Below are 26,177 nucleotides of genomic sequence, written 5' to 3'. Positions count from 1 at the left end.
ATAAAAGTTCTAGTTATAGGGCCTTATGCATAGTCGTTCTTACGAGTGATTAGTGCCATACTAAAGATTTCGACTAACATGTTTTCTGCAGTAGTCAAGCCTTTAGTATGACGCTAATCATGCGTCAAAACAACTCTGCATAAGACTCACGGAGCTTTTCGAGTAATAAAGATTCGAGTTTTCAAGGTGGCCACAATAAAAATTCGAGATACCGAGGTTCCGTGTTTCGCATGAAAAGTGACTATATAGCATCTATAATTCGAAATTTTATTAATTCAACCTCTATAACTGGAATTTCTGAAAATTCCTTAAATTAAATAAGATGACTAGTATAAATAAAATGCTTAGCATGAGGAAAACACAATTACAGTACACATTAGAAACAATGACAATTACGTAAAAGCATAGAGCTGTATGTTCGAGTTATCGAGGTCACATCAAGAGAAATGCGACTTATAGAGGAAAACTTCGACTCGTAAAGAAGTTCACAGATACGAAAGTTCGAATTACGATTATGAAATCTTAAAATTCGACTACTTATCGAGGTTGTAATTTTCAAACATTCGACTTTCAGATTTTATTTTAACTTTATTGTGTCATATAGAGAGATCAAGAGAATCTGAAAAATTGAGTTATCAAGGACTCCGAGTTATTGAGTTTCAACTATATATAACTTTATTTCTCGTTAGGTACTGATCGGATCTATACTTAATTTGGTGGACAAGTAGCAAGGAATAAATATAACTATATATGGTACTGAACTCGGCCAGGAACGAGTTCCTTGCCAAAAGAGGCTTGTGATCCACAGCTTCACAGGGAGCAGGGAGCTTCTGATGTTAGCTCATCAACGACTTTGTTCTCCTTATGATTAATTATTTTTCGTTGGGGTGTACAACGAACATGTATTGATTTATTTGATTAAGCTCTACGTGCAATTATCTTCCGATGGTGAGTGAAAAACAATAGTTCAGTGTTTCCACCGGCGAGAATCGATACAAGAAATACTTGCACTAAAGATACGCTACTTGTCCTGATACAATATCTAGACTGCGTGAGAGAAACAGTATAAGTCAGAAATTGGCCCAAATGATATAAGTCAAAATTGGAGATCTATGTGTTGATGCTCCACCTCCGGTTAACTTGGTATAAGTCAATTCTAAAGGTGAGTTGAATAATCGCGTCTCGGCACTGTAAGTATAAGTAATTCATACTTATGCTTGGTAATTATAGACGCGTTAAAATATTAAATAATACTTTTGCTAAAGTGGAGAGTTTCAAATATCTAGGATCAATATTAACAGAGGAAAATCATATCCACGAAGAAATTAAATGTCGACTAAAAGCAGGGAATTCGTGTTACTATTCGGTTCAAAATCTCTTGTCGTCGCGAATTCTGTCGAGAAATTTGAAGCTTAAAATATACAAAACGATAATCATGCCTGTTGTTTTGTATGGCTGCGAAACATGGTCACTTACTCTGAGGGAAGAACATAGACTAAAAGTATTTGAGAACAAGAGCCTGAGACGAATATTCGGACCCAAGAGGAACGGGAATGGGGAATGGCGGAAACTTCATAACGAGGAACTACATAATTTATACGGTTTACCCAACATTGTTAGGGTCGTCAAGTCTAGGAGGCTTAGGTGGGCAGGTCATGTAGCTAGAATGGAAGAAAGTAGAAACGCTTTCAAAGTCTTGACTGGATACCAATCGGAAAACGACCATTAGGAAGACCTAGGCGCAGATGGGAGGACAATATTAAGATGGATCTCGCAGAGATTGGAATACAAAGTAGAAACTAGATGCAGTTAGCTAAGGATAGAAGTCAGTGGAGAGCTTTTGTGAACGCGGCATTGAACCTCCGGGTTCCATAGGCCATAGAGTTAGAGTTAGAGTTAAAATTAAAAATCGCCTCCTGAAAACCCTTTTTTTTTTTTTTTTTTTTTAATTATACTGTTTCTTCCACGCAGTCTAGATATATTAATAACACCAAATTCTTCGATACAAAATGTAGGAGACGAGATGAGAAAATATTATTTCTCGTCTCGCCTCATGGGCAACATTAGTGTAAAAACTAGTGGTGGGTACAAAAACCGGTTTTTCGTTTTTTAAAAAGACCGAAACCGGGTTTTGAAAATGTTCAAAAAAACGGTTCGGTTTTTCACTGAAACCGGTTTCGGTTTTGTTCAAAACAGATTCGGTTTTCACCAAAACCGGTTATCGGTTTTCCACTGGATCCGGTTTCGGTTTTCTTCAAACCGGTTTCGTTTTTTTTCAAAATAGTGTTTCGTTGTTCTCCGGAAACCGATTCCGTTTCCACAGAAACAGTTTTATGTGTTTTCCAAACATTTTCACCGAAACCAGTTTCAATGAAAACCGAACTGGTTTTGGAGAAAACCGAAATGTCGGTTTTTCGGGTTTCGGTTTTTCTAGAAACCGGTTTCCTGTTTTCATAAAAACCGGTTTTGCCAATCTGTAGTAAAAACACACATTACAGTTGACTATTTTCGAAGTAGCCTCACTCGGGGCCCAGCTAAATAAGGCTTACCCCTCACTGTTTCCAATCAGGCTCACGGTGACTCCGATATGCACTTGCTCGAGTTCAGGCACGCTACCGCCAGTAAGGCTTGCGCTCTCAATGGACCTTGCACTCGCTCTTGGTTGAATTCTTGAATGATGATGGGTCTTAAGTTCTCTCGAACTCTTGAACTCTAGCTCGATATCAATTTCGTGTAAGGCTCACAGTCACTTTTTCGAGCTCAATTAATATGCTCAAGCCCGGAAACCAGCTCCCGAATTTGTACACCTCTGACCCATATAATAAGTACAGTTAAGCTCCGATTATCCGAGCCTGAAGAATAGAACGTGCTGCACAGTATACGGAGTCCGCCAGAAAAAAAAAATATACACTCTTTGTCTTTCTGTATCAGGATAATGGTATTGACAATTGCTCTGAAAGTTAAGTATGTTGTAGTATAGTTTTTCGCTCAACAGATGTCGCTACTGTCAGCACGGTTAGTGAGATATGAAAATGGTAGGAGCACGCTTGACGTTCGAGCAGCTTAAGTACGTTTTGAACTGCTTTATCAGGTTTGTTAATGCCATCGAAGTGCAGGGTCAGTGGAGAGGGGAGTTTGGTGCTGACCCACCAACCCGCCTAGCAATCAAACGCATTGTTGACAAGTTTGAGGCGCATGGAACGATTACATAGGTATGTGTATCGCTCTGCATTGATACATTGACCGCTGTAGCTGAAAGCGACTGCTTGTCGCGCTGTTAGGTGTTTGGCCGCCAACGGCCAACATTTTGAACATCTAGTGTAAACATATTTTTAATTGAAGGTTTGTAACACATGTTTGAACAATAATTAAATGTAATTAAGAAATATGATATGTAGGTTTTTCCAGGGGCGGATCCAGGATCGACTTCTGGGGGGGGGGCGGTGGGTTGTCATATTGCTACTTTTAAAGGCTCCAAACTTTGGGATGGGTTTTATTTATATATATAAAATAAGAAAGTTTTCTCTTCTGGGGGGAGGGCAATCGCCCCGATCGCCCCCTGGATCCGCCCCTGGGTTTTTCTTCCTTAAACAGTGTATACATTTTTTTTTTTTTTTTTGGTGGACTCTGTAGTAGGCCTACTACCCTTTATTTTGCAGAAAGCTTCTAATATCCAAGCCCAGATTATACTAGATTAGTCAGGCCCACATTGGGTCTGATAATCGAAGCTCTTCTGTATATGTTTTTCCCGTTTTCTCTGGAATCCTAGAGGTCCAGAGAAAACGGGAAGGATAGAGTTTACTGTGTTATTTTAAACACTTTAAATTGCTGATAATTTACGTAAATAGCTAACGCTTTCTGCTTCTGTTTACGTAATGAGCAACCCTTAAAATAAAAATTACGAGAAAGAAAAGAAGTGATTAAAGAAAGACAAAAGAAAAGAATGTAGGAAGTAGAGGAGAGAACAGGGCTCACGCAGTTCAGCTGTCAGTTGTTTCTGCCCTGCTTGTAGCCTAATCCTGCCCAGCCATCTTGATTGTTATCGGGACAAGGCTGTACCATGTTCAATGGTCACCAGCCCCTCCCACTAACACACGAACACATTTACTCACACATCATGCATCACTTACACACAAACGAGTACAGCTGATAATGAGTTATGTCGTGTGATATTAATGAAATACGTTCAAAATTATCTCAAATATTAATAGAAATAATAACGAGTGTTAACTTTAGATATACAAATTGCATAAGTTACCACTAAATATTATTAGTTATTGTTATTATTAATTGTTAACCAACACTCATATTGTATACATATATACACAATCCCAAGAACAAAATTTATTGTAAGGGCCGTGGTGGCTCAGTGGTAGAGCGTCCACCTCTGGTGCTTGAGCTCCCGGGTTCGATCCCAGCTCCCGCCAAGTGAATTTTGTGGTGGACAAACACCATGTGCGTGGGTTTCCTCGGAATTCTCCCGTTTCATTCCACCATTTCATTCATTATTCATCATCACCGTCTCCTTCAGCCTAACCGGCAGAATCGTGAGACGTAAAAGTCAAAGATTTCATTTCACAAAATTTATTGCCACATTGAACAAAAATCGAATATATGTTTCTAAAAATATACCGTAGAAAATTGTTTTACCGCTTCATGCATATGTTACCGTGCGTACACATACCTGTATATGCTAACTTAGAAAAAAAGAAAAAGAAAAAAGATTAATATTGCCCCCAATTTTACTATATTATCCTTGATGTATTTCAATCCCAATCAAGAGACTTGTGTAAAACTCTGTATATCAACCGACTTCACTGTCATTGACGGATGTAGCACCGGGCCAGATTTCTCAGTCCCCCCCCCCCTGTATTTTGAGTGACAAAAATAATTTTAATCTATAGTAGTTTTGAAAGTTCATAGTAAACACATGATATACCTATCATAGCGTAGGTTCTGGATGACAGCCAGTTTTCACCTTCTAAATCCGCCATTGATCACTGTACCTGTTGAGTTTGTTCAAGGTCTACCTCCAAAGAGGCAAAGGCTATAACCACATTCTGATTAAATTTACACAGGGTGGGGCAAATAAAAGTGCCCCGCACGAGTGGATACACCTAGACGTGAATATATGTAAGGAAACACCACGTGACGCGCACATCACGTGTATGCACAGATTACGTTCAGATCTTAGTGCGGGTTGTGTCAGTGTGAGTTGAGCAGTGCACAGTGAAGCAGCGAGTGTTCGTTGTGGAAAGTTACGTGAAAACAAATTCGTGGAAAGAATATGATCAGTTGTTAGCCCATGAATTTCATGGTGTCAAAGTGACAGCAAAGAGTGCAATGCAACGATTAGTCAGAAAATGGCTTCAGATAGGGTCTGTTTTGAACAAGGCAAAAAAAAAAAAAAAAATCCGAAACGTGTCCGAATACCTGAAATTGTGGATATTTTCATTCTCGTAGTCGTTCAAGAGATGAATGGTGGTCATTTCAACATCTGCTATAAGCAGGTTAGCGAACTATTTCCTTTCCTTTGCTGTCTTTCTTTGTACCCTGAACCTCTGTTCTCTGTGCCACTTATATTTGCCCCACCCTGTTTAATGTGACCATCAGGGAATCATTCTCTTTTAAACAAGAAGGTTATATATATATATATATATATATATATATATATATATATATATATACAGTGGCGTATCCAGGATATGATCAAGGGAGGGGCTAAACCATAGTTTGCCGCTTTATCCAGTGTAAAGCAGGATTGAAGCCCATTTTATCCACTGTATACCTGACCGTCAAGGAGGGGCTATAGCCCCTATAGCCCACCTTGGATCCGCGCCTGGTATATAAACGGGTCGACATGAGAGTCCCCATTTTTCTTTCCTTTTTAAGTCGGAAATATCTGCAATAAAGTTTATTCTAGTTGTTATGACAGGAACAAATGCATGTCGATGTAGAAGCTCTTTTACATTCGATTCTAAATACTACTACTCCCAATATTAACAAATAACATGCTTCCGAGTATACGAATAGATTACGTCATTGATCGCATGATCGCGTAAATCATTAGGACTCGGGTTGAATTTCTGGGGAAGGTACAGCATTAAAAATTTCCCCTTTCTCCATGTCTTCAGGGTGGACTTTATAAAATTTGTACAATGCGCGGCAAAAAACCTGCAACATGAGCATATAAGTTTATTGTGAAATGACGAAGTCTTTTGTTCCAAAATAAATGTGCACGGGAGGAGGCCGAGGATTATGCTGGCGTGATTAATTCCACTTAGACGTTATGTTCATTCCCTGTGCTGTTAGGTGTAGTTTCACAATAAACTTACATCCTCATGTTGCAGGTTTTTTGCCGCGAATTGTACAAGAGAAGGAGATGATAGAGTTGTGTGTACGAAGAAAATGCATCAAATTTTTCGTGAGTTCATGTCCAACAGCTTATAAGAAACATGAAACAATAGTTCTGTATTTCGATTCGAAGAGTTAACTTCTTCTATTCTCTTCCACTTTAATGGAATTACCCAAATTTTGCCTAGTAATTACATTGATGTACTTCGTCATATTTATCGAATGAAGCTAACTTGCATTGCACTCTTTGCTGTCACTTTAACACCATGAAATTCATGGGCTAACAACTGATCATATTCTTTCCACGAATTTGTTTTCACGTAACTTTCCACAACGAACACTTCACTGCTTCACTGTGGGTACCATTTTCACCTGTGCACTGCTCAACTCACACTGACACAGCCCGCACTAAGATCTGAAAACGTTGTGTGCATACACGTGATGTGCGCGTCACATGGTGTTTCCATACATATATTCACGTCTAGTCGTATCCACTCGTGCGGGGCACTTTTATTTGCTCCACCCTGTGTAAATTTAATCAGAATGTGGTTATAGCCTTTGCCTCTTTGGAGGTAGACCATGAACCAACTCAACAGGTACAGTGTGACCAGTGGCGGATTTAGAAGGTGAAAACTGGGGGGTAGCCAGAACCTAGGCTATGATAGGTATATCATCTGTTTTGTGTAAAATGGTTCAGAAGAAATATGTATTATTATTATTATTATTATTATTATTATTATTATTATTATTATTATTATTATTATTATTATTATTATTATTATTATTATTATTATTATTATTATATGTCACAATTTTCCACCATTCGATATGCAATATCAAATGTTCGTGCTCCACCGTTTAGAAGAAACGTAACAATAGTTCAATTTCCCCACCCATGAACGAAGTATTTGTATCCTGGAACATTTCCTTCTCGATAAAATCGACTCTTACATTAGAACTCCGAAAAATTATTTTATCAGCGGCGTTGTATTCTCGGTGAAGTTTTACTACAGGATGGCATACGGTACTTATTATGGTTATAACTATGGGATTTTCACGGCAAATTTCAAATCATAGGCTATTCAGAATTCTCCCAGGCACACCGAATATTTCAGCTGATAGTGTTAAAATTATATATTAAAATTCTAAAATTATATACTATAAAAATGTAAACCTATATATAGAAATGAAAGTCACTATGTTTGAGATTTCGTACCTGTTGAACCAACCGCCTAATCTTGATCAAATCTTCAACATACTATAGCTGAGGTTCGGATCTGGAATGTTTTTTTATCATTTCACTTTGACGGTGCAAATTAGAGGAGGGAGAGAATTTTAAAATGATCGAAAATGACAGATATTAGTGTCGAACCCACAGTTTTTCAGGTTGTTGAAACGAACAGAGATACTTCCGATGCCGTTTAAATCCAACATCAGCCCGGTAACTTGAGAGAGCGATATATATATATATATATTTTTTTTAATATTTGGTCTAGGAATTAATTCGTGCGGTTGGTACGCACACATTGAAGCTGTAGTACAAACACAAAATACATAAATACCTTAAGAAAAATATTGTCCATCGCTAGCCACCACTTTCGTCCATCTGTCAGGCAATGTACGGATTCCGTGGCGAAAGAAGTCCTCATCCTTGGAAGCGATCCAGTCAGAGACCCATGTTTCGATATCTTCTGAAGAAGTAAACCGCTGTCCAATCAAATCGTTGTTCATGCAATCGAACAAGTAGTAGTCCGAAGGAGCAACGTCTGGTGAATACGGCGGGTGGGGTAAAACTTCCCATCCGACATTTTCTAAATAGGTTTTGACCGGTTTTGCGACATGTGGGCGAGCGTTATCATGTTGAACAATAAGTTTATCATGTCTGTTCTCCCATTCTGGTCGTGTTCTGGCCAGAGCTTGCTTCAAACGCATTAATTGTCGTCGATAACGTTCTCCATTCATAGTTTCACCCGGTTGCAGCAGCTCATAGTACACCACACCTTTCATATCCCACCATATGCACAGCATAACCTTTGCACAGTGAATATCTCGTTTTGGTTGTGATGGACCTGGTTCACCTGGTTTCACCCAGGCCTTTTTTCGTTTAGGGTTCTCGTAATGAATCCACTTCTCATCACCAGGGCCGGCGAGAGCGGTCGCGGGCCCCGGGGCTGAGCAATCCCGGGCCCCTTATATGTTTCCTTATAACTTTTTACGCACTTACCACTTTGGACGGAAATAATGAACTCTTTATTAGACCATTAATGCGTTTAATTTACATGTTAAACAGTATTGCTATATCTTCAAATAAGTGAATAATAAGAACTCTGAACTAACCTATGTTCACTGTTCGCTGAAAAAAAAATCTCATTAATTCACTATTTATGATTTTGTTTAGACCCTATACTTGTTGGTTCTAAGATTTTTGAAGGCTTCAAAACTAAAATGAATATATATATATATATATATATATATATATATATATATATATAAATACAATGGTATCAAAATATAGAAAAGAAAGCAACTTATCTATTTGTAATTGAAAAAGTTCTCCAGTAATGCTCAATCAAATGCTCAAAACAAACTAATTTGTGAAGGAAATACAAAAAGAACGTATTAAATAGTCAATAAAAGTTGAGAAAGTAAATGTTCTCAACCATCCAACCTACTCTGTACTATGAAATCTGTGCACAAATTGTTGCTATAAATAATTATATAGAAGTAAGCTATGCAGTTAGTCTTCTTTAACTAGAGACATGAGGCATTAGGCCTAATTTAGTTACTTCAATGAAATATTGCTCAAATTAACTATAGTGTGATTAATAATGTTATTAATAGTAATTGTCTGTAGGAGAAATTGTGTTAATAGTGGACAACTGTTTCAGTTACAATGTATCCTTTTCTATGTATAGTTAGAACAACATTCCCTTTCTGACCTTTTTCAGGGCGAATTCATCAATGATAGCTTCCAGTTTGGTACACTTGACAAGTTCTGTCTCCACTGCCAACAAGCCTAAGCTTGATAATCTGTCTTGACATACTGTAGAGCGTAAAACATTCTTTACTCTATTTAACAGAGAGAAAGAGCGCTCTGCACTAGCAACTGTAGCAGGGATTGTGGCGAATATACGAAGGGCCACTGTCAGATTTGGAAATAAAGTTTCTAGATTCAAAGTTTTGATGTTTTTTAGGAGATCACATGATGAAAGCGTTTTCTCACCAAAATTGGCCGAATATATTAATTTCAGGCTATGCAGTTCATCAGAAAGATCATCTCCTAAATCTTTTGGGTATCACTGGACTAGTGCAGCTGCTTGTTCTTGGATCTGGTCACCTGTAATTTCTTTGCAAGACCACAGTACACAAAAATTGTCACACAAAGAGCGCACTGATTGGAAGTGAACTGAGTAAAAATATACAACATTTACTAATTCTTTATCCTCGGCCACCGGGCCCCCTTTAGGGTCCTGGGCCCCAGGGCTCTGGCCCCTCCTGCCCTCCCCTCTCGCCGGCCCTGCTCATCACCCGTAATAATTCGATGCAGAAACCCCTTTCTGCTCTGTCGTTGAAGCAGCAATTCGCAAATGGTTTTTCGTCTTTCAACGTCTCTGTCTTTCAATTCATGTGGAACCCAATGTGACATCTTTTGAATCATTCCCATGGCTTTCAAGCGTTTGGAGACTGTTGTTTGATCAACGCCTAATGCTGCTGCAAGTTGTTCCTGCGTTTGACACGAATCCTGCTCGAGCAATGCTGTCAATTCTTCGTCTTGAAATTTGTTTGGCTGTCCAGCTCGCTCTTGGTCTGCCAAGCCGAAATCACCACTTCTAAACCGTGCAAACCACTTCTGACACGTTCGCTCAGCTAGAGCATGGTCACCATACACTTCCACCAAAATACGATGACTTTCAGTCGCACTTTTCTGCATGTTAAAGTAATGCAGCAGGACACCCCGCAAAAACACTTTATCAGGCACAAATTGCGCCATGTTCACTTAACTACAAACTGGTGTTCTTGACGCTTTAATCCACTGCCCTATACTACGAACGATACGCGATGACAGGGGTTTGCAACACATATGTGGATACACGGAACTGTGGGACGCTCCGTTCGTTGCGCCATCTCTTGTCCACCCGCACGAATTAATTCCTAGACCAAATATATATATATATATTAGTGCCGAATCCATAGTTGTCGGGGTCACCGAGACGAATTGTGACACTTCCGATGCAGTTGAAATCCAAATTCAGCCCCTTATATCCAAAATGAAACATATTCTCCCCATGCGAAGAACTGCATATCTGCTAGTTACATATTTATATTTCAATAACTTTAGCAATACTAGCGTATGTGTAATAAGAGTCATAAATTTTTCCTCTATTAATGTTAATTCACTTAGCCATTTCTGATCTTTGATAGTCAGAGTGTGTTGTATGGAAGGTTACAAATAATAAATTGTCTATACAAATTGTCCTTTTGTCCCGATTTTCGCAGTAGAAAAAAAAAAAAGACAAGAGACCATATGCACAAAGGTGTTGATAAATTACATATGAAATTACTCGTGTATTTTATTCAGGATCGTGTATTCTACACACGTGTGCAAGAAACATTAGTAACACAATAGAACATGTATAATGTTTAACCAAAGATTAATAGAAAAAAAACAAGCATATTAATGACGATAGTCACGTCAATATACTGTTCCTTATCTTACCTTGTTTTTTGCTTCAGTATTTAGTACACCATGTCAATATGTTTGTTGTATGAATTGATCGATAAATATCTACTTTATATTGATTGGAAGGAACCTTGTCCGGAAGACTTCATTCGACACGTGTATTATTAACGACGTGTAACAAAAATAGCATACCTCCATATGTGGTTTCTCTCGTCTTATAGCTATGTCTTAGTACACAAAAATATGCAACATAACAAATATACGTGTGTCAGAGATGGCGTGGGTCAATGTAAACTTGACCCATGACCTACTCACCCACCTTGATCCACGACCCAATGTAACCACTATGACCCACTATAACCAACCACTCACTATAACCCACTCTGACCCCCTCCCCCAAATCCATAGTCAAAACCTCTGACCCATAATTCACGCCCTTCTTTAATTCACTAAAGAGTTTACACTTGTAATAAAACAAGACTGTGAAATTGTCACTAATCGGAGTTTGAATTTCTACGGTCAATCGCTCAAGCACCGCTCTGTTACAATACCAATGGATCTGACCTTTACGATATAAAATGGTAAAGTGTTTGTCATGGGTCATATTACGATATGATTCAATTTAATTATCAGTGTATTAAACTGTGAAACAAAATTAAACATCAGTGTATTGCAAGGAATACTGTCAATTCACAGTAGACAGAAGTACACATTAGGATAAAATTAGAAATGCTGTAGGTAATATTATAATAAACAAAAATCTTCACCAGCGTAAGACGAAAAATGCTGTTGATATTCCAATCAATAAAATTTAAGATTAGTGTAACACGAAGAGTATTGTTGGTATTAAGTCTTACAATGAACGAAATTATACACCAACATAACGCGAAAAATACTTTTTGTATTATATATATAATGAAAATAAATAGTTTAATTTGAGGAAAATTTTCAAATTACAATTAAATTACACATCAGCATAACAAGAGAAATACGGTTAATACCACTGGCGCAAATCCTGGGAGTATGAGGGGGACATGTCCCCTCCAATCTTGGAACTAGGGAGACTGTCCCCTCCAATAATCTGATTTGATTTTATTTCTTTTTTTAAAGAAATGCGATGATTGATGTCTCTCCAGAACAAGCCTCCCAATGTTGAAGACAGCTCTGCTCCCCTGATCCTCAACAAGTCTTACCCGTCCCCCCAATGTTGTAGACAGATTTACGCCGCTGGTTAATGGCACAATAAACAAAATAATACATTAAGTTAACAAAAGAATTCTAATTTTGTTGCAATGAAACATTTCACACCAGAGCGTAATACTAAAAATATTTCCATTCCAATAAACAAAATTAAACATAGTATATCAGACGTATACTGTTGATATTAGAATCAATAAAAATACAGTATTTACTAGAATAATATGACGAATACTGTTGATATTACAATAAACAAAAGTATGAATAAGAATATTATAAATAGTACTGTTAATATTAAAATAAACAAAAGAATATTTCAGAATAGCGTGAGAAATACTATAATAAGCAAATGTATATATTAGAATAACATCAGGAATATTTTAACATTGCAATAAATAAAAGAATATTATACTAGAGTAGTATGAGGAATACTTTTGAATATTATAATGAACAAAAGAATATACCGTACTACAATAACAAGAGGAATATACTTTTGAAATAGGACTAGAGCAGCGTCTTACAATGAAGTCTACGTAGGTGAACAAATCAACCAGGACTTTAACGTGAAATGACAAAAAGCAAACTAGCCAAGAACAAAAGTTAATTAACGAATCATCTTAGTTTGTGACCAGAAAACTCTCCATGGACACATCCATATGTCTACGTAAATAAGGAACAAGGAAAAAGTCCAAGTTGGAGAAACGAAGTAAAATTTACCCAACTCAACAAAGTCGTAGAGATTTTTTGGTTACTGATGAAGATGAAGGTGGGGATAAGACGTAAATGGTGATAGGCTGTTACTAGCCTTGACCAATTAAGATGCTTGCTTGTACGTTGGACTTTCTTTTTCCTGAAAGAAGCAAAGAGTAGAGAGAGAGGAGACGTGGCAACTAATAAAACCCACAGAAGAAGATGGATAGTGACGAATTTGCAGCGTGATCCATCTTTCTAGGTTTTCGTTTGTTTCCGTGTTCTTTTAAGTACGAATGGCCCAATTCTTTAATTTCTGCTTTCGTCTTAACGCGTCCAAATTCATTAACGCAAGGTTGTATCAAAAGAAGGAGGGTGGCAAAGTTTATTTATTCTTTTCTTTTTCTTTCATTCTTTTTCTTTCTTTCAGTTGCTTTATTTCTACTTTGTTTCCTTCGTCAGGAAAGTTTCAACGACAAAAAGGGCTTTATTTTATTTACGTTATTTCATTCGATCTTGATCAGAAGAATTGGGATTCTTTTTTGTATTTACCGTGTACCACTACGAGTTTATTTTGTTTAAATAAAGGTGTTCGTTTGTTTTCATAAGTCAACTAGAGTATTGTATTTATTCAAACCCAATGCACACCCTTTTGGGTTAAACTCTTCTTTCAAAATTATTTCGGCAAGTCCTGGGACTAATGAGGTTTTTCTCTTTTTTTCAATTTTAGATTTGGGTCTGGAAATGTTTCTTCCACGTTTCTCTATCTTCAGCTTTCTCTTTTAACTCCCAATATTTAACTCCCGATATTTTTCAAATCGTCGATTAGTTGTGTTCTTCTTCTTCCTATTCCTCGCTTTCCTTCCATCTTTCCTTCTATAGCGGTATAAAGAGGACAATTTCTTCGCAAGATGTGTCCAACCCAATTAGTCTTCCTACGAAGGATGCTGGCTAGAAGTGTCCTCTTCTCTCTTATCCGTTTTAAAACGTCGTCGTTTGATACTCTTCCCCCCCCCTCTCTCTCTGTGTCCATTTTATTTTCTCCATTTTCCTCCAACACCACATTTCGAAACACCTTAAATATTTGTTCTCTAGCTTCCGTAATGTCCAATAAACCTTGACCAGCTTTTTCCTTAGTCCGATATTAAGACTGCTAGTTAAGAGTGATGTTTTCTTGTTGAATGCTTCTTTGGCTATGACAATTCTTGACCGGATCTCGTTGACTCAGTAAGCGTCTCTCGTCAAAATTTAGACACGCTTAAAATTTCATTGGTGTATGAGGTTCGAATACAGTACAAAAATGGTCTTCTATAAAAGTTAGTGAATGAAATTCCTAGTTTAACGTCCCTTGATTATGATCTTTAGTCTACAGGAAATCAACGATTACTGGAAGTGAATAATTATGAAAGAAATGGTGGAACGAGAATGTGAGAGGAAAAAGGAAAATCTCGAGAAAACCCACGGGCACGATATTGTCCGCCTTATATCCATATGGCCTGGGTTCGAGTCATATATCTAAAGCACTTCACATATCCATTACCCTGTCTATCTCACTTGGCTTATTACTGCTGTAGAGGTCACCAAACTTTGGATGTTTAAGATATTGTGGTGTCCTTAGTTGGCAACACTAAATAAAATGGTAACATCATAAGTTTCTGTTTAATATTTTTTTAAATGTGTAATAACCTAATGTAGTGCTATTTTTAAAAATGCAACTTTATCTTGAGTTGGCAACACTGTTAAAATTGTGGTATTACAGAGTATGCTAAACAATGTCCCCTGCCGAATTTGCATGGTACAAAATTTCAGCAGTTTTTGTCCATTAGTTTAAAATTTACAAAGACATATTAAAATAAATGCCCCCCCCCCCTATATAACTATATATATAGGGTGGACCACTTAAAGTGACCTCTCGAACTTCTGAACTAATAGATAGAAAGAGATAAAATCTATTGCCAAGTCAACATTAAAAGTTACCAAGTAGTTTGACATACTCAGCAATATCACCAGATTAGCAGTGTTGCTAACCCAACATAAACTTCTATTTTTCGAATGATACCACGCCAAGTTACTACACACTTCAAACCTACATGTGAAACAAAAACTTAAAATGTTACGTTTAATATTCAGTGTTGCAAAAGCAAAAGAAAGCAAGAACTGATTTTAAAATTTCTTACAAAATCATCATTTCAAGCAATGTTGAACCAGTGCGGAACCCAAACGGTTGGTACGATTGGAAAATTCGCCATTTCAGAATGAAAACCACCGTTTTACGATCGAAAAACACCATTTTAGATTGAAAACCACCATTTTAGATCGGAAAATATCATTTTAGATTGAAAGCTACCATTTTAGTTTGATTAGGGATTTAGGGTTTAGATTTCTGGGCTTTCGGTATCGAAGGCCATTTAGCCCGTCACGATTTGAGAGATGATGTCCCTTGGCGAGCACACAATCCGGGGAAAGGGAAGGAAGAAAGGATTGGGGAAGGAAGGAAGCGGCCTGGGGCCTATAAGTTAGGTACCACCCCGGGATTTGCCTGGTGTGAATGAGGAAAACACAGGAAAACCTCATTCAGGGTGACTGGCCTGAAAAAGCGTGTTACACTTTTTCGACCGAGTGACCCCACATTATAGTTTGAAAACCATCATTTTACATCGGAAACCACCATTTTAGATTGAAAATCACCTTTTTTAGATTAGAAACCACTATTTTAGATCAAGAAGCATCATTTTAGATTGAAAACCATCATATTAGATTGAAAAACACCATATCAGATCGAAAAGCACAATTTTAGAGCGACCACCTCAATTTCAGATTGGGAAACACCATTTTGTATAGCAGTTTTCCATTATCTTGCAACTTCAAAAGGTGTAATAGAAGTTCGATTAACATACTGAAAGAATTGGTTGGATCTTGGCGTTAAGCGCCCCTTTTAGCAGCGAGATTATATTACATGTTAGCATACAGCTTAACATGGGATCAGGGCTACCTGAGTTCCCACCGGAAATCGAAACCAGATCTCCTATATATCCATGAGAAAATTCTCTCTAAACAAAGCAGCTGCCTATCTAATAGGTATAAAATTCAGGAAAACATTTTTTCTTGTAAGCCTAAATGGTGTACCGCCTGGACAATTTTGTTTTAAATTAAAGAACATTATAAAACGAAATACATAATTTGGTTTGATCACATGCAGACATTACTGCATATATTTTTTTAAATGTATACCGTAACTGATCAATATAATGTCAATTAATTTATGTTATTTTTTTCTCTTTTCAGCCCCCAAACCAGGCGTTGGTGATTATGGTTACGGAAATGGTGTCAATGGTGTTGGTGCTGGTAGTAATGCAGGTCGAACCAATTTCACAAATAAACAACTAACAGAACTAGAAAAAGAATTTCATTTTAACAAATATCTGACTCGAGCGCGGAGAATAGAAATCGCCTCTGCTCTTCAGCTCAACGAAACGCAAGTGAAAATTTGGTTTCAAAATCGACGAATGAAACAGAAGAAACGGATGAAAGAAGGACTCATTCCTGCAGAGCCTCTTACAGCATCCAGTGTAGCTACCAGTGTTGTCAGTGCTAACAGCAGAGGAAGCAGTAACAGTAACTCCCCTAGTGGTGTAAATGGGAACCCAAATAATTCCAATCATCTCGTTGACAATGGCGGTAGTAATAATAGTGCTAGTGTTAATCATTCAATCAACAGCGACAGCCAAGACTCGCCCCCGGCACCACAACATGAGTACAAGAGAGAAAATTAACATGAAATATAACGTGTTTTACGTGATAAAACGAACTAAAGAGAGAGAGAAAAAATGCAGTAAAGAAATTATCATTAGTGGTCTCGGAGGACCTGACATTTTATACTGAACGAACAGACATCTTTTTCCCTCCACTTCGCGTGTTTCACGATGAATTACATAGAACTGGAAATTCTAGAATATAACTTAACCATACAAAAATGTCCATTACAAATTGCAGATTCATAAATTACACATTCTAATAGGGTCTATGTATATATACTAAAAGTATTTAAGCAAAATTTAAAAAAATGTATCACGGACATATTCTTTCAACAAACTATCATTACTTTTATAATTACTTATTATTATGATTATTATTATTAAAAACGAACATCAGTAACACAAGAAAGAAATAAAATTTAAATTTATGACCTGGCTACCAAAATGAGAGTTGACATATTGAGGAAAAAGAAAACTTCTTCGTGACATTCGTTGATAATTTGTTACGCGCTGAATGGAATTACGACAGTGTTTTGTTTCATTATTTATGTAGTGAAAAGAAAGTTTTTTATTTATTTGCTGAACAAATGTTATCCATCATACATTCCATTTTAATTTTTAAAAAATAACAATATTTATTTATCTTTTTTTGGTTCTAATACATTATCTATAAGGAAATATATATTATACCTCCAAGACTGAATTTAAATTAATTTTAGTACTTTTACGTTAAATTATAAAAACGAGGAATTATACATACGATACGTGACAGTTTATAATTTTGTGTACACAGATAAAAAAAAAACGCTCAAATCAAAAAAAGAAATGAAATGAAGACGAAGAAGAAACAGAAGTAATATGTACAGAATTAATTAAATATTTATTGTATAAACAAACTTTATATATATATATATATATTATTCTTGGTAATGTAAACATTTAAAAAGAAAGAAAAAAAGGTTTGAAGGGAATATTTATTAACGCAAGAAAGAGAATTAGTTTCATAGATTGAAAGCCTCAGGGACAGATGGTGCGCACGAATACTCAATTTTTATTTCACACACAAAAAAACATCATTTTAATTAAGGTAAAAAGATAACACATACACACATATATATATGGTGAAAGTGAGTTGTTTTTATTTAGAGTTTGTTAAAATAATTTATTGCCACAGCAAACATTCACTACTCTTGATACAAATAATTTATCATAATTATTTTTCAGTTATAGTCTGGAATAAATGGGTCTAATATTGTGTGGCCGAAATATCGGTTGTATGTCGAGACAGCAACGGTATTAATTAATAGACCAAAGGTGTTTCGTGTCATTGCTGCGTTAGGCATTTGTTTTTGTAGTAGTGTTTACGCATAGGGTGTTACAAAAGTTTTTTACAATACTTTGGGAATAGATTTCTGACACCAAAATAAGAAAAAAAGTTCATATGGACTTGTGGTCGGAAGTGCATAGTTCGTAGTTATAGGGTGCCAAAAACGTGACAAAATGAACTTTCAAGGTCCATAGTTCCACTACTATAGGACCGATCGTAGTCGGGTCAAGACATCACTGGAGAACTAGAATGTGAACTGTCCAAATATTCATCTTTCAGAACCTCCAGTACTGACAGAATCATTTTTAGACAGGCTGTTTGGGGGTACTTGATCACTCTCGACCTACCTCTCTAAAAATTGGTGTGGAAGTACTGGAGCATTCTTAAACATGGAAATTTGGATAGTTCACGTACCAGTTCCTCATTGATGCCCACATAGCACAAGTACGTCCACGGGATGTCCGAGCCTGAGCCCGCAACGGACGAGGGAACATCCTGGGATATCCGAATGTGCTCCCGGGACATCCACAGGATTTCCGCGGGAGATCCAGATGTCCGCTAATATCCCGGGATACAGGATATTCAACGGGACCACGAAGGGATGTCTATTGGTTTTCCCTCGGACCTCCTGTCCCATCTGGGACGTCCCGTCTACATCCTACATGGTAATCCTACAGGACGTCCCATGCAGGATGTCCATGGGATGTCTTCTCATTGTCCCGATAATCCCGGGAGCCGAATGGGATGATTGGGATCAAAATGGGACATCCCAGGGACGTAGTGTGCTATGTGGGTGTCTTGATCCAATTACGATAGATCCCATAGTAGTTGAGCGTTCCCTTCTGTCACGTTTTCGGCACCCTGTAACTCCCTGTCACTTTTGACCACAGGTGCATATGAACTTGTTTTCTAATTATGATGTAAGGAATCTCTTCTCAAAATATTGTGACAAATTTTTTATAACACCCTGTATATAAAAGGTGGTACAGTGTCATATGTGCAAACTGTGAGAGGTGAATAGTAAAATGATAAAAGAAATAGTAAATCCTTATAATAGCATTTCTCAAACTTTTTTGAAGTGGGAATCATTTTTACTATTATGTTCCATGGATAAGCTCATCTTTGCCCGTTCGAAAGCAAAGTTATAATTATTTTTTTTTTAATATTTTGAGCATATAGCACCTACTTATACAGGATGTCCCATATAAAACCAGTACACCTCACACACGAGATTCAAGTAACACTTTAACAGCATTTATGAACTAACTAACAATGAATAGATAATAGTAACGTTAAACAGTTACCTGTTTATAAGAGATGCTGGAAGTGGTGGTCATGGATATCCAGGCATCACTGATTTCATTTGATGATGTTACCAGCAACACGTTGTAATTCTGCAGGCGTGATCTTAATTTCTCTAGTAATCTTCCGTTTAAGATCGCCTATTGTGTGAGGATTGTCAGCATACACTTTGATTTTCAGTGTGCCCTATAAGTAAAAATAACACGATGTTAAGTCCGTGAGCCTTGGGGACTAAAGACCTCTACTGACAAGTCTTCTTCAGGGAACACGTTGCTGATGTGGGCCATACTATGGTTGGATGTGTGGGCGCACGAACACACTGCTGCACTCAACTTTCCGATAAAATTAAGTGTAGCCAACTTTCGAGATAGTGTTGTCACCCCACGAGCAATTTAACTAGAGATGATTAACCGGTACGTGTTGCGTACCGTTTTTATGGGAGACACCCTGTACTTTTACAATAGTATTTATCAAAATTCCCTTTATTTTACGTTCATGTTAATAGACGAAAATGTACACTAGCTCTTAAAAAATAGTTGAAATCTATCAAGAATATTTTATAATAATGGCTCTATATAAACTATTAAAGTTTAAATTATATTTATTCTTATTAAATTATACAATCTATATCTTTTCGAGAGCCTCAACTATAGTCTACGATACGTAATTCACTTGAATTTTTATTTAATCTTTTTTTTTATCCTAATGATCGATCTAATAGCACCACATGAACATACCCGAAGAATTAATTGTGGTTCACCGATCACTGTTTCAGAAACGCTGCCACTTCACCACGAAAAAAAAAAATAATAAAAAATAAAAATAAAAATGTTCTGCATATGTCAGGACAGATGTTACATCTTATTACAACGAGAATCATTTTTTTGAGAGTTTAATCTATTGGGCATTAACTTATGTATGATACAATGATGCATTGGACATATCTTTATAACATATCGCGTCCTTAGAACGCAAAAGTTCTGTCCAATTTTTTTTCCGAAATTGAGTTTTTTATACTTATAGATGGCGCATGATGTGCTTTTTCACATGACGATAAAAAAGCATACGAAATCGTTATTTACAAGAAATAATGAATGAAATATTGTCCTATGCTACATGTCCTCCTATGTCCTATGTTCATTATTTTTGCTCTCCTGTAAAATTTCTAAAATTGGACATAGAACCTTTACGCTCTAAGGACGCGATATTTTCTTCCTTAGCATATTATGCATATGACACTGGGAATCTTCATATGTATTATAAAACAAAAAGATTGGTAAAAATTTTGAAATTGTGAATACTCATACAATAGGCCAATTTTTCAGATACATTTCTTAAAACTTAACACGTTACGACTTCAAGATTACGGAATGATATATATGCGCCCATGGACCACAGAGCACTATCCTAGAGGCCAAAATAAAGCGAAAATTTTACCTGATGGTTTGCCTTCCGGGACCTCCTTCAACCGCTATGGAGAATCAAAATTTCACAATGTGGCAACGTCGCAGATTAATTTGGAACCATTAGCATTACTCGACGAATATAACAAGCAGTTGAATCGATTGCTACACTAATAAGTGATGCTAGTGTGAATAATATCGACTTTAGCTAGCATCTGTAAAGAATCGATATTATAACTATTTGATAAATTGGTAGATCTAATTTATGGTTCTTTATTTGCGACGTTGCAACATAGTGCAATTCACGTCTCCGGACAAGGACCCAAAAGGTATACTAATATATATATATTTGTTTGTTTGTTTTATTATAACTTGTAGAATAGTATTTTATGGTCCGTGGGCGCCATTTTTAGAACGCCGGATATATATATATAAACACTCAAAATTTCAAAGATGATGATCATTAATGTTTTCCTTTTCATAATCTAGAAATATGTACAAAATAGACTATTTATTTTAAATTTACTTTTCTTTGATCATTTTATTGTTTTTATGGATGAATTATTATTAGTGTCGTTTCTTATGATCTCAATGATAAGGCAGATTGACAATCAATGCATAAATCATTTTTCTAAATAAATGAGCAATTGTAAGCAAGATTTCTTTTAAAAAAAAAAAAAATTGAGAACAATATGTTTTACAGAGTCTATTTTTATTAAAGACATTTGAGTAATTATAACTGAAATATTGTTATAATAAATGTTTGTATTTTGTTAATTGTAAGTAGACGCCTATGTGATATTGTGTCGAATACATAACAAAACATTAGTACTCTCATTATATTGTAGTTGAAACGGACTTTGGCTTATAACTTTGTCATGTTCTTGAAAGGGTAACTTAAGTCTCTAAGTATTGCGCAGGTAAAATGAAAAGAAAGTAGGAAAACTAACTCCAATTCCTTATATTAAATCGTGTCACGTTTCCGTTATTACTGAAATATTTATCTATAAAATATGAACAAAATTACGCATAATTGATATTCAGAAAAATTTTTGTCATAACAAAACTCATACTTAAGAATTTACTAATCCTTCCGAAATAATTTTTACAAGTGGTATGTGTGTCACTTTGAGAAAAAAATACAAACAACAATCTGGTAGTTAACATCGTATTTCCTTACATTTACGATACAAAAATGTATAATAATTTTTCCCAGCAAAATTCAATATTATTGTTAACGAAGGACATACATTTTAGCGTATCAGAAGTTCGTTTCTTTTATTGACAACAAACGACATACATTTTTACCGTAGCAGAAATTCGTTTTCATTTTATTTACAACAAACAACATACATTTTAGTGTAACAGCAGTTTGTTTTTTTATTGACATCCAAAGACATACATTTTAGTGTGACAGAAGTTCGTTTTCTTTTTATTGACAACGAACGACATACCTTTTGGCGTGACAGAAATTCGTTTTCCTTTTATTGACAACGAACGACATACATTTTAGAGTGACAGAAGATCTTTCTTTTTAATTGACAACGAACGACATACATTTTAGCGTGACAGAAGTTCGTTTTTTTTATTTTCTCGAAAACTACACATGGAAATTCATCCTTAACTATGTTATCTTGCCCAACTAGATCCATCGTTTGGTATTTGACTTATATTTAGACAATCTGTCGTCTTGCTGGGTATATCTCAGTATCAGTTTCACCGCGAAATGTAGGCATGGTTGTGATACAACACCATTTTTTGTTTAGAAATTATTTTTTCTCAATTCTCTCAAAAACTACACATGAGATTTTACACAGCCCTATATCACGTTGTTTAGCTCAATGAGGTCCATTGATTCAAAATATGTGTCATCTTTGGATTATTTCCCGTTAGATGCTAAACATGTAGAATTTATCAGACATGAAAAATTCCTGAACCTTTTTTTTTTTTTTTTTTGTTTTTGGCGAAAATCGAAAAATCACCTCCAAAATTCGTTTTTCTTTTGAGAAAATCGAAAAATCGGCCTCAAAACTCTTTTTTATGAAAAATCAAAATCTCTCTCCCAAAAATCGTTTTCTGCCAAAATGGAAAAATCGCCCTCAAAACTCGTTTTTTTGAAAAAATCATCATCAAAAATTATTTTCTCGAAAAACCAAAAAATCACCCCATTTTTTTTTTTTTTTGAGAAAATCGAAAAATTATCTCTTCTGGATATTTCTCATTTGTCAGAAAAACGAATTATATCATATTATAGAGTTATTAGTTTAATATTGATTTATGAAACCCTCAAAAAATGCAGAAATCACAAATTTCAATTTTCACCATGTAGTAAATTAACAATATTTTTCTAGCTACGAAGAAAATTCGGAAACTTCCCCACAAATCTTATTCTCTCAGAATTTGATCCAGATACGTTGAATAAGCGTGTGTACATAGATTTGGACAGATATATGTAAATTTGGACACACATATAAAAATAACTTTCTTTAAGCGCGTAAGGACTATGAAAATCGCAAATTACGTTCTTTCAAGCTCTTTTGTTGTCGCTGGAAAGAAAATTTTGAGACAGAGAGAAGAAAACCCTTACATTTGCTCATATTACTTAGAAATTTTTATTGAAATTTATACATTTTCGCATTAAGAATAATAATCTTTTCAATTAGGTACCTCTTTTCATCCAAATTGAAATTAAACCTGAAACTTACACTGTGGCACCATGACTGATATTATTTAATCAATGTAGATAATAGATAGTAAACCATGTTAAAATGATAATTACTATTACATATATATATATATTTAGTTCTGTACAGTGGCAAAAGAAGAAATTCGTAGGTGTACATAATATTATATATACATAATTATATATATATTAGAATTTATCTATTTATTTAAAAAAATAAAATAATTGTAAATTTATTATTTGTATACTATTATGTTTGAGAAATGATGCGAGAACGAGTATCAATGTTTATTTTAAGTTGTGAAAATAAAATAACCAAAATATATATACAGGGTGTTTAAAAATTCAATGTTCAGTCTTAATATTATTGGTCAAGTAATTGTCTGAAGAACTTGAGAGAAAAATATTAGTTTCTCGAAAACAAAGAAAGCAGATCTAACAGAAATACCGCACCGTACTGTTTTCAAGAATGGGAATATTTGCTAATAATTGTTTACTATTAACTACCCACGTTCCAAACACAGTGGTTTAAAATTTTAACATATGAAATGTTAGCAAGTCTGGAAAGATGATTTTTTTTTTTTAGTGAAATCGGCCGAGACTTATTTATTGTATTTAAAGAAGGCGCGCTAACATTTGTCTGGTGGTGCTTATACTTTAGAAAATTGAAAAAAGAAAACAAAGAGTAAACGTATACTTTGCTTATACTTTGTGGACATTCTCCTGGAAATAATTAATGCAACATTTTAAGAATAATAATAAAATATAGCGTCGTTTCTGACAAAGTAGTCTGAAAACAAACTCACCTTCAAGAATTAACTAGTTCTCCTACATATTTTCAGGTCAAATGAGCGACGTATTTCGTCACTGTAAATTTTGCGTAGAAGCGTGAAACAAAACCTAATACCATGTGTTATTGTACAAACGCAAATGTTATTGTATATACAATCCATTTTGTCATAATGTTATACCCTCTACTTTGTGACAAAAAGAAAAAGAAAGACACTTTGAAGCAAGTATATAAATTCTAGGAGACGATAATTGAATATATATGTGAGTGTCGCAACGTTTGTTCCAAAAAATCTAATGAGTTCTTTTTTTTTTTTTTTTTTTTCTACAGCCACTTTTCAGTGCAGTATCTCTCTTAGATCTGCCCTTATTTAACAACAAAAAATACATAAATACATAAAATTAAAAAAGTAACGGGGAAACTTTTCTAAAGTAATTCAAACAGTTGTTTTAAAAGAAAGACATAAGACTGAACACTTACTTTTGGAACACCTTGTATGTACCATATATAAATATATATTATGTAAACTATATTTGTGATGTTGAAAGTTCCAAATGATGTTATACCAAGCTTGACTTGGTATCGTGATTTATCTGCATTCCGAATTATTAAAACAAATTAGTAATATGGTAATTAATATTATCAGTGCTATGTAACAGAATAAAGATTTTTATTTGATAATAAACTCAACTTTGTGAGAGAGATAAATGCTTTACGTATATTGTAATCAATATATAAATGTTTCCTCTTACAACTCAAGACTTCGATGACCAAAAACAATTTTACTCATGTATATTTATGAAAACAAACAAATAAAAAAATATGTTATTTTAAAGAAAACTTGTGTGTGTATATATAAAGAACAACAGCTGTTGTAAGATAGAAGAGAATTTTAAAATATAAACAAAGAAAATTATTTAAAGTGTTTTTAAGAAAAAAAGGTGATGTTTTTCTGTTTTCTTTTGAAAAATAAAAGTATTTTTAAAGAGTGTGCTGAAAATATTCTAGTTTTACAATATATCATATTCCTTAAACCAAAATTTCTTTAGATATTTACCAAGATTACATACATAGTTGCTAAGTCATTTTATGCTGGGAATATAAATGATGAAAGATAAAGCAGACTGTTCTAGGTATAATATCTCGATTGAGTGATTAATTTGTCATTTGTCAATAGGGAGACTATATAGACTACTGTAGAATGAAATTTACAATTTAAAGGGAATCTGAACCATTGTGCTACGTTTGACATTCTTCGATCCTGAATCGATCTCGATACATCTCGTACATGTGAGGTATTGCTACTAGGAAAATAGAAGCAAGCGTAGAAATAGCAAAAGAACTCTCTAGGAAGAAGCAACCCATTATTAGTGATTATTAGTGAAGATCTTTAACATGAACGTCAAATGAAAACAAAGATAGAAATGTCTAAAGAACTCTCTAGAAAGAAGAAACCCATTATTATTGAAGATCTTTAACATGAACGTCAAATAAAAAACAAAGATAGAAATGGCAAAAGAACTCTCTAGGAAGAAGAAACCCATTATTAGTGAAGATCTTTAACATGAGCGTCAAATAAAAACAAAGATAGAAATGGCAAAAAAACTCTCTAGAAAGAAGAAACCCATTATTATTGAAGATCTTTAACATGAACGTCAAATAAAAAACAAAGATAGAAATGGCAAAAGAACTCTCTAGAAAGAAGAAACCCACTATTAGTGAAGATCTTTAACATGAACGTCAAATAAAAACAAAGATAGAAATAGCGAAAGAACTCTCTAGGAAGACTAGAATCATCATTAGTAAAGATCTGAAATGAGGACGTGAAATAGAAGCAAGGATAGCAATGGCGAAAGATGCCTCTGGGAAGAAGAAAAGCATTACTGGTGAAGATCTGAATTGTGATCTTCAAGTACCAATAAGAATAGGAATGGTGAAAGATCCCTCTAGGCAAAAGGAAACTATTGTTCTTGAATATCTTAAATGTGAACGCGA

The 26,177-nt window shown here is 35.2% G+C and overlaps 1 protein-coding gene across 2 annotated transcripts in view; it reads left to right on the top strand.

The window, feature by feature from the left end:
- The window catches only part of LOC145678850 (uncharacterized), a 183,574-nt gene extending 158,403 nt beyond the window's left edge, over positions 1 to 25,171 (top strand). For both annotated transcript variants that reach the window (XM_081749415.1, XM_081749414.1), the window contains exon 2: positions 16,208 to 25,171. In XM_081749415.1, the coding sequence (XP_081605541.1) occupies positions 16,208 to 16,695 (488 nt within the window). In that variant the 3' untranslated portion in view covers positions 16,696 to 25,171. The remainder of the gene's footprint in view (positions 1 to 16,207) is intronic.
- The last annotated feature ends 1,006 nt before the right edge of the window (positions 25,172 to 26,177 follow it).

Source organism: Thermobia domestica, chromosome 2 (assembly GCF_964235325.1).
Source record: "Thermobia domestica chromosome 2, izTheDome1.hap1.1, whole genome shotgun sequence".
Taxonomy (NCBI): domain Eukaryota; kingdom Metazoa; phylum Arthropoda; class Insecta; order Zygentoma; family Lepismatidae; genus Thermobia; species Thermobia domestica.
Note: the sequence above shows the minus strand (reverse complement) of the source record. Positions and strands in the feature narration are given on the sequence as shown.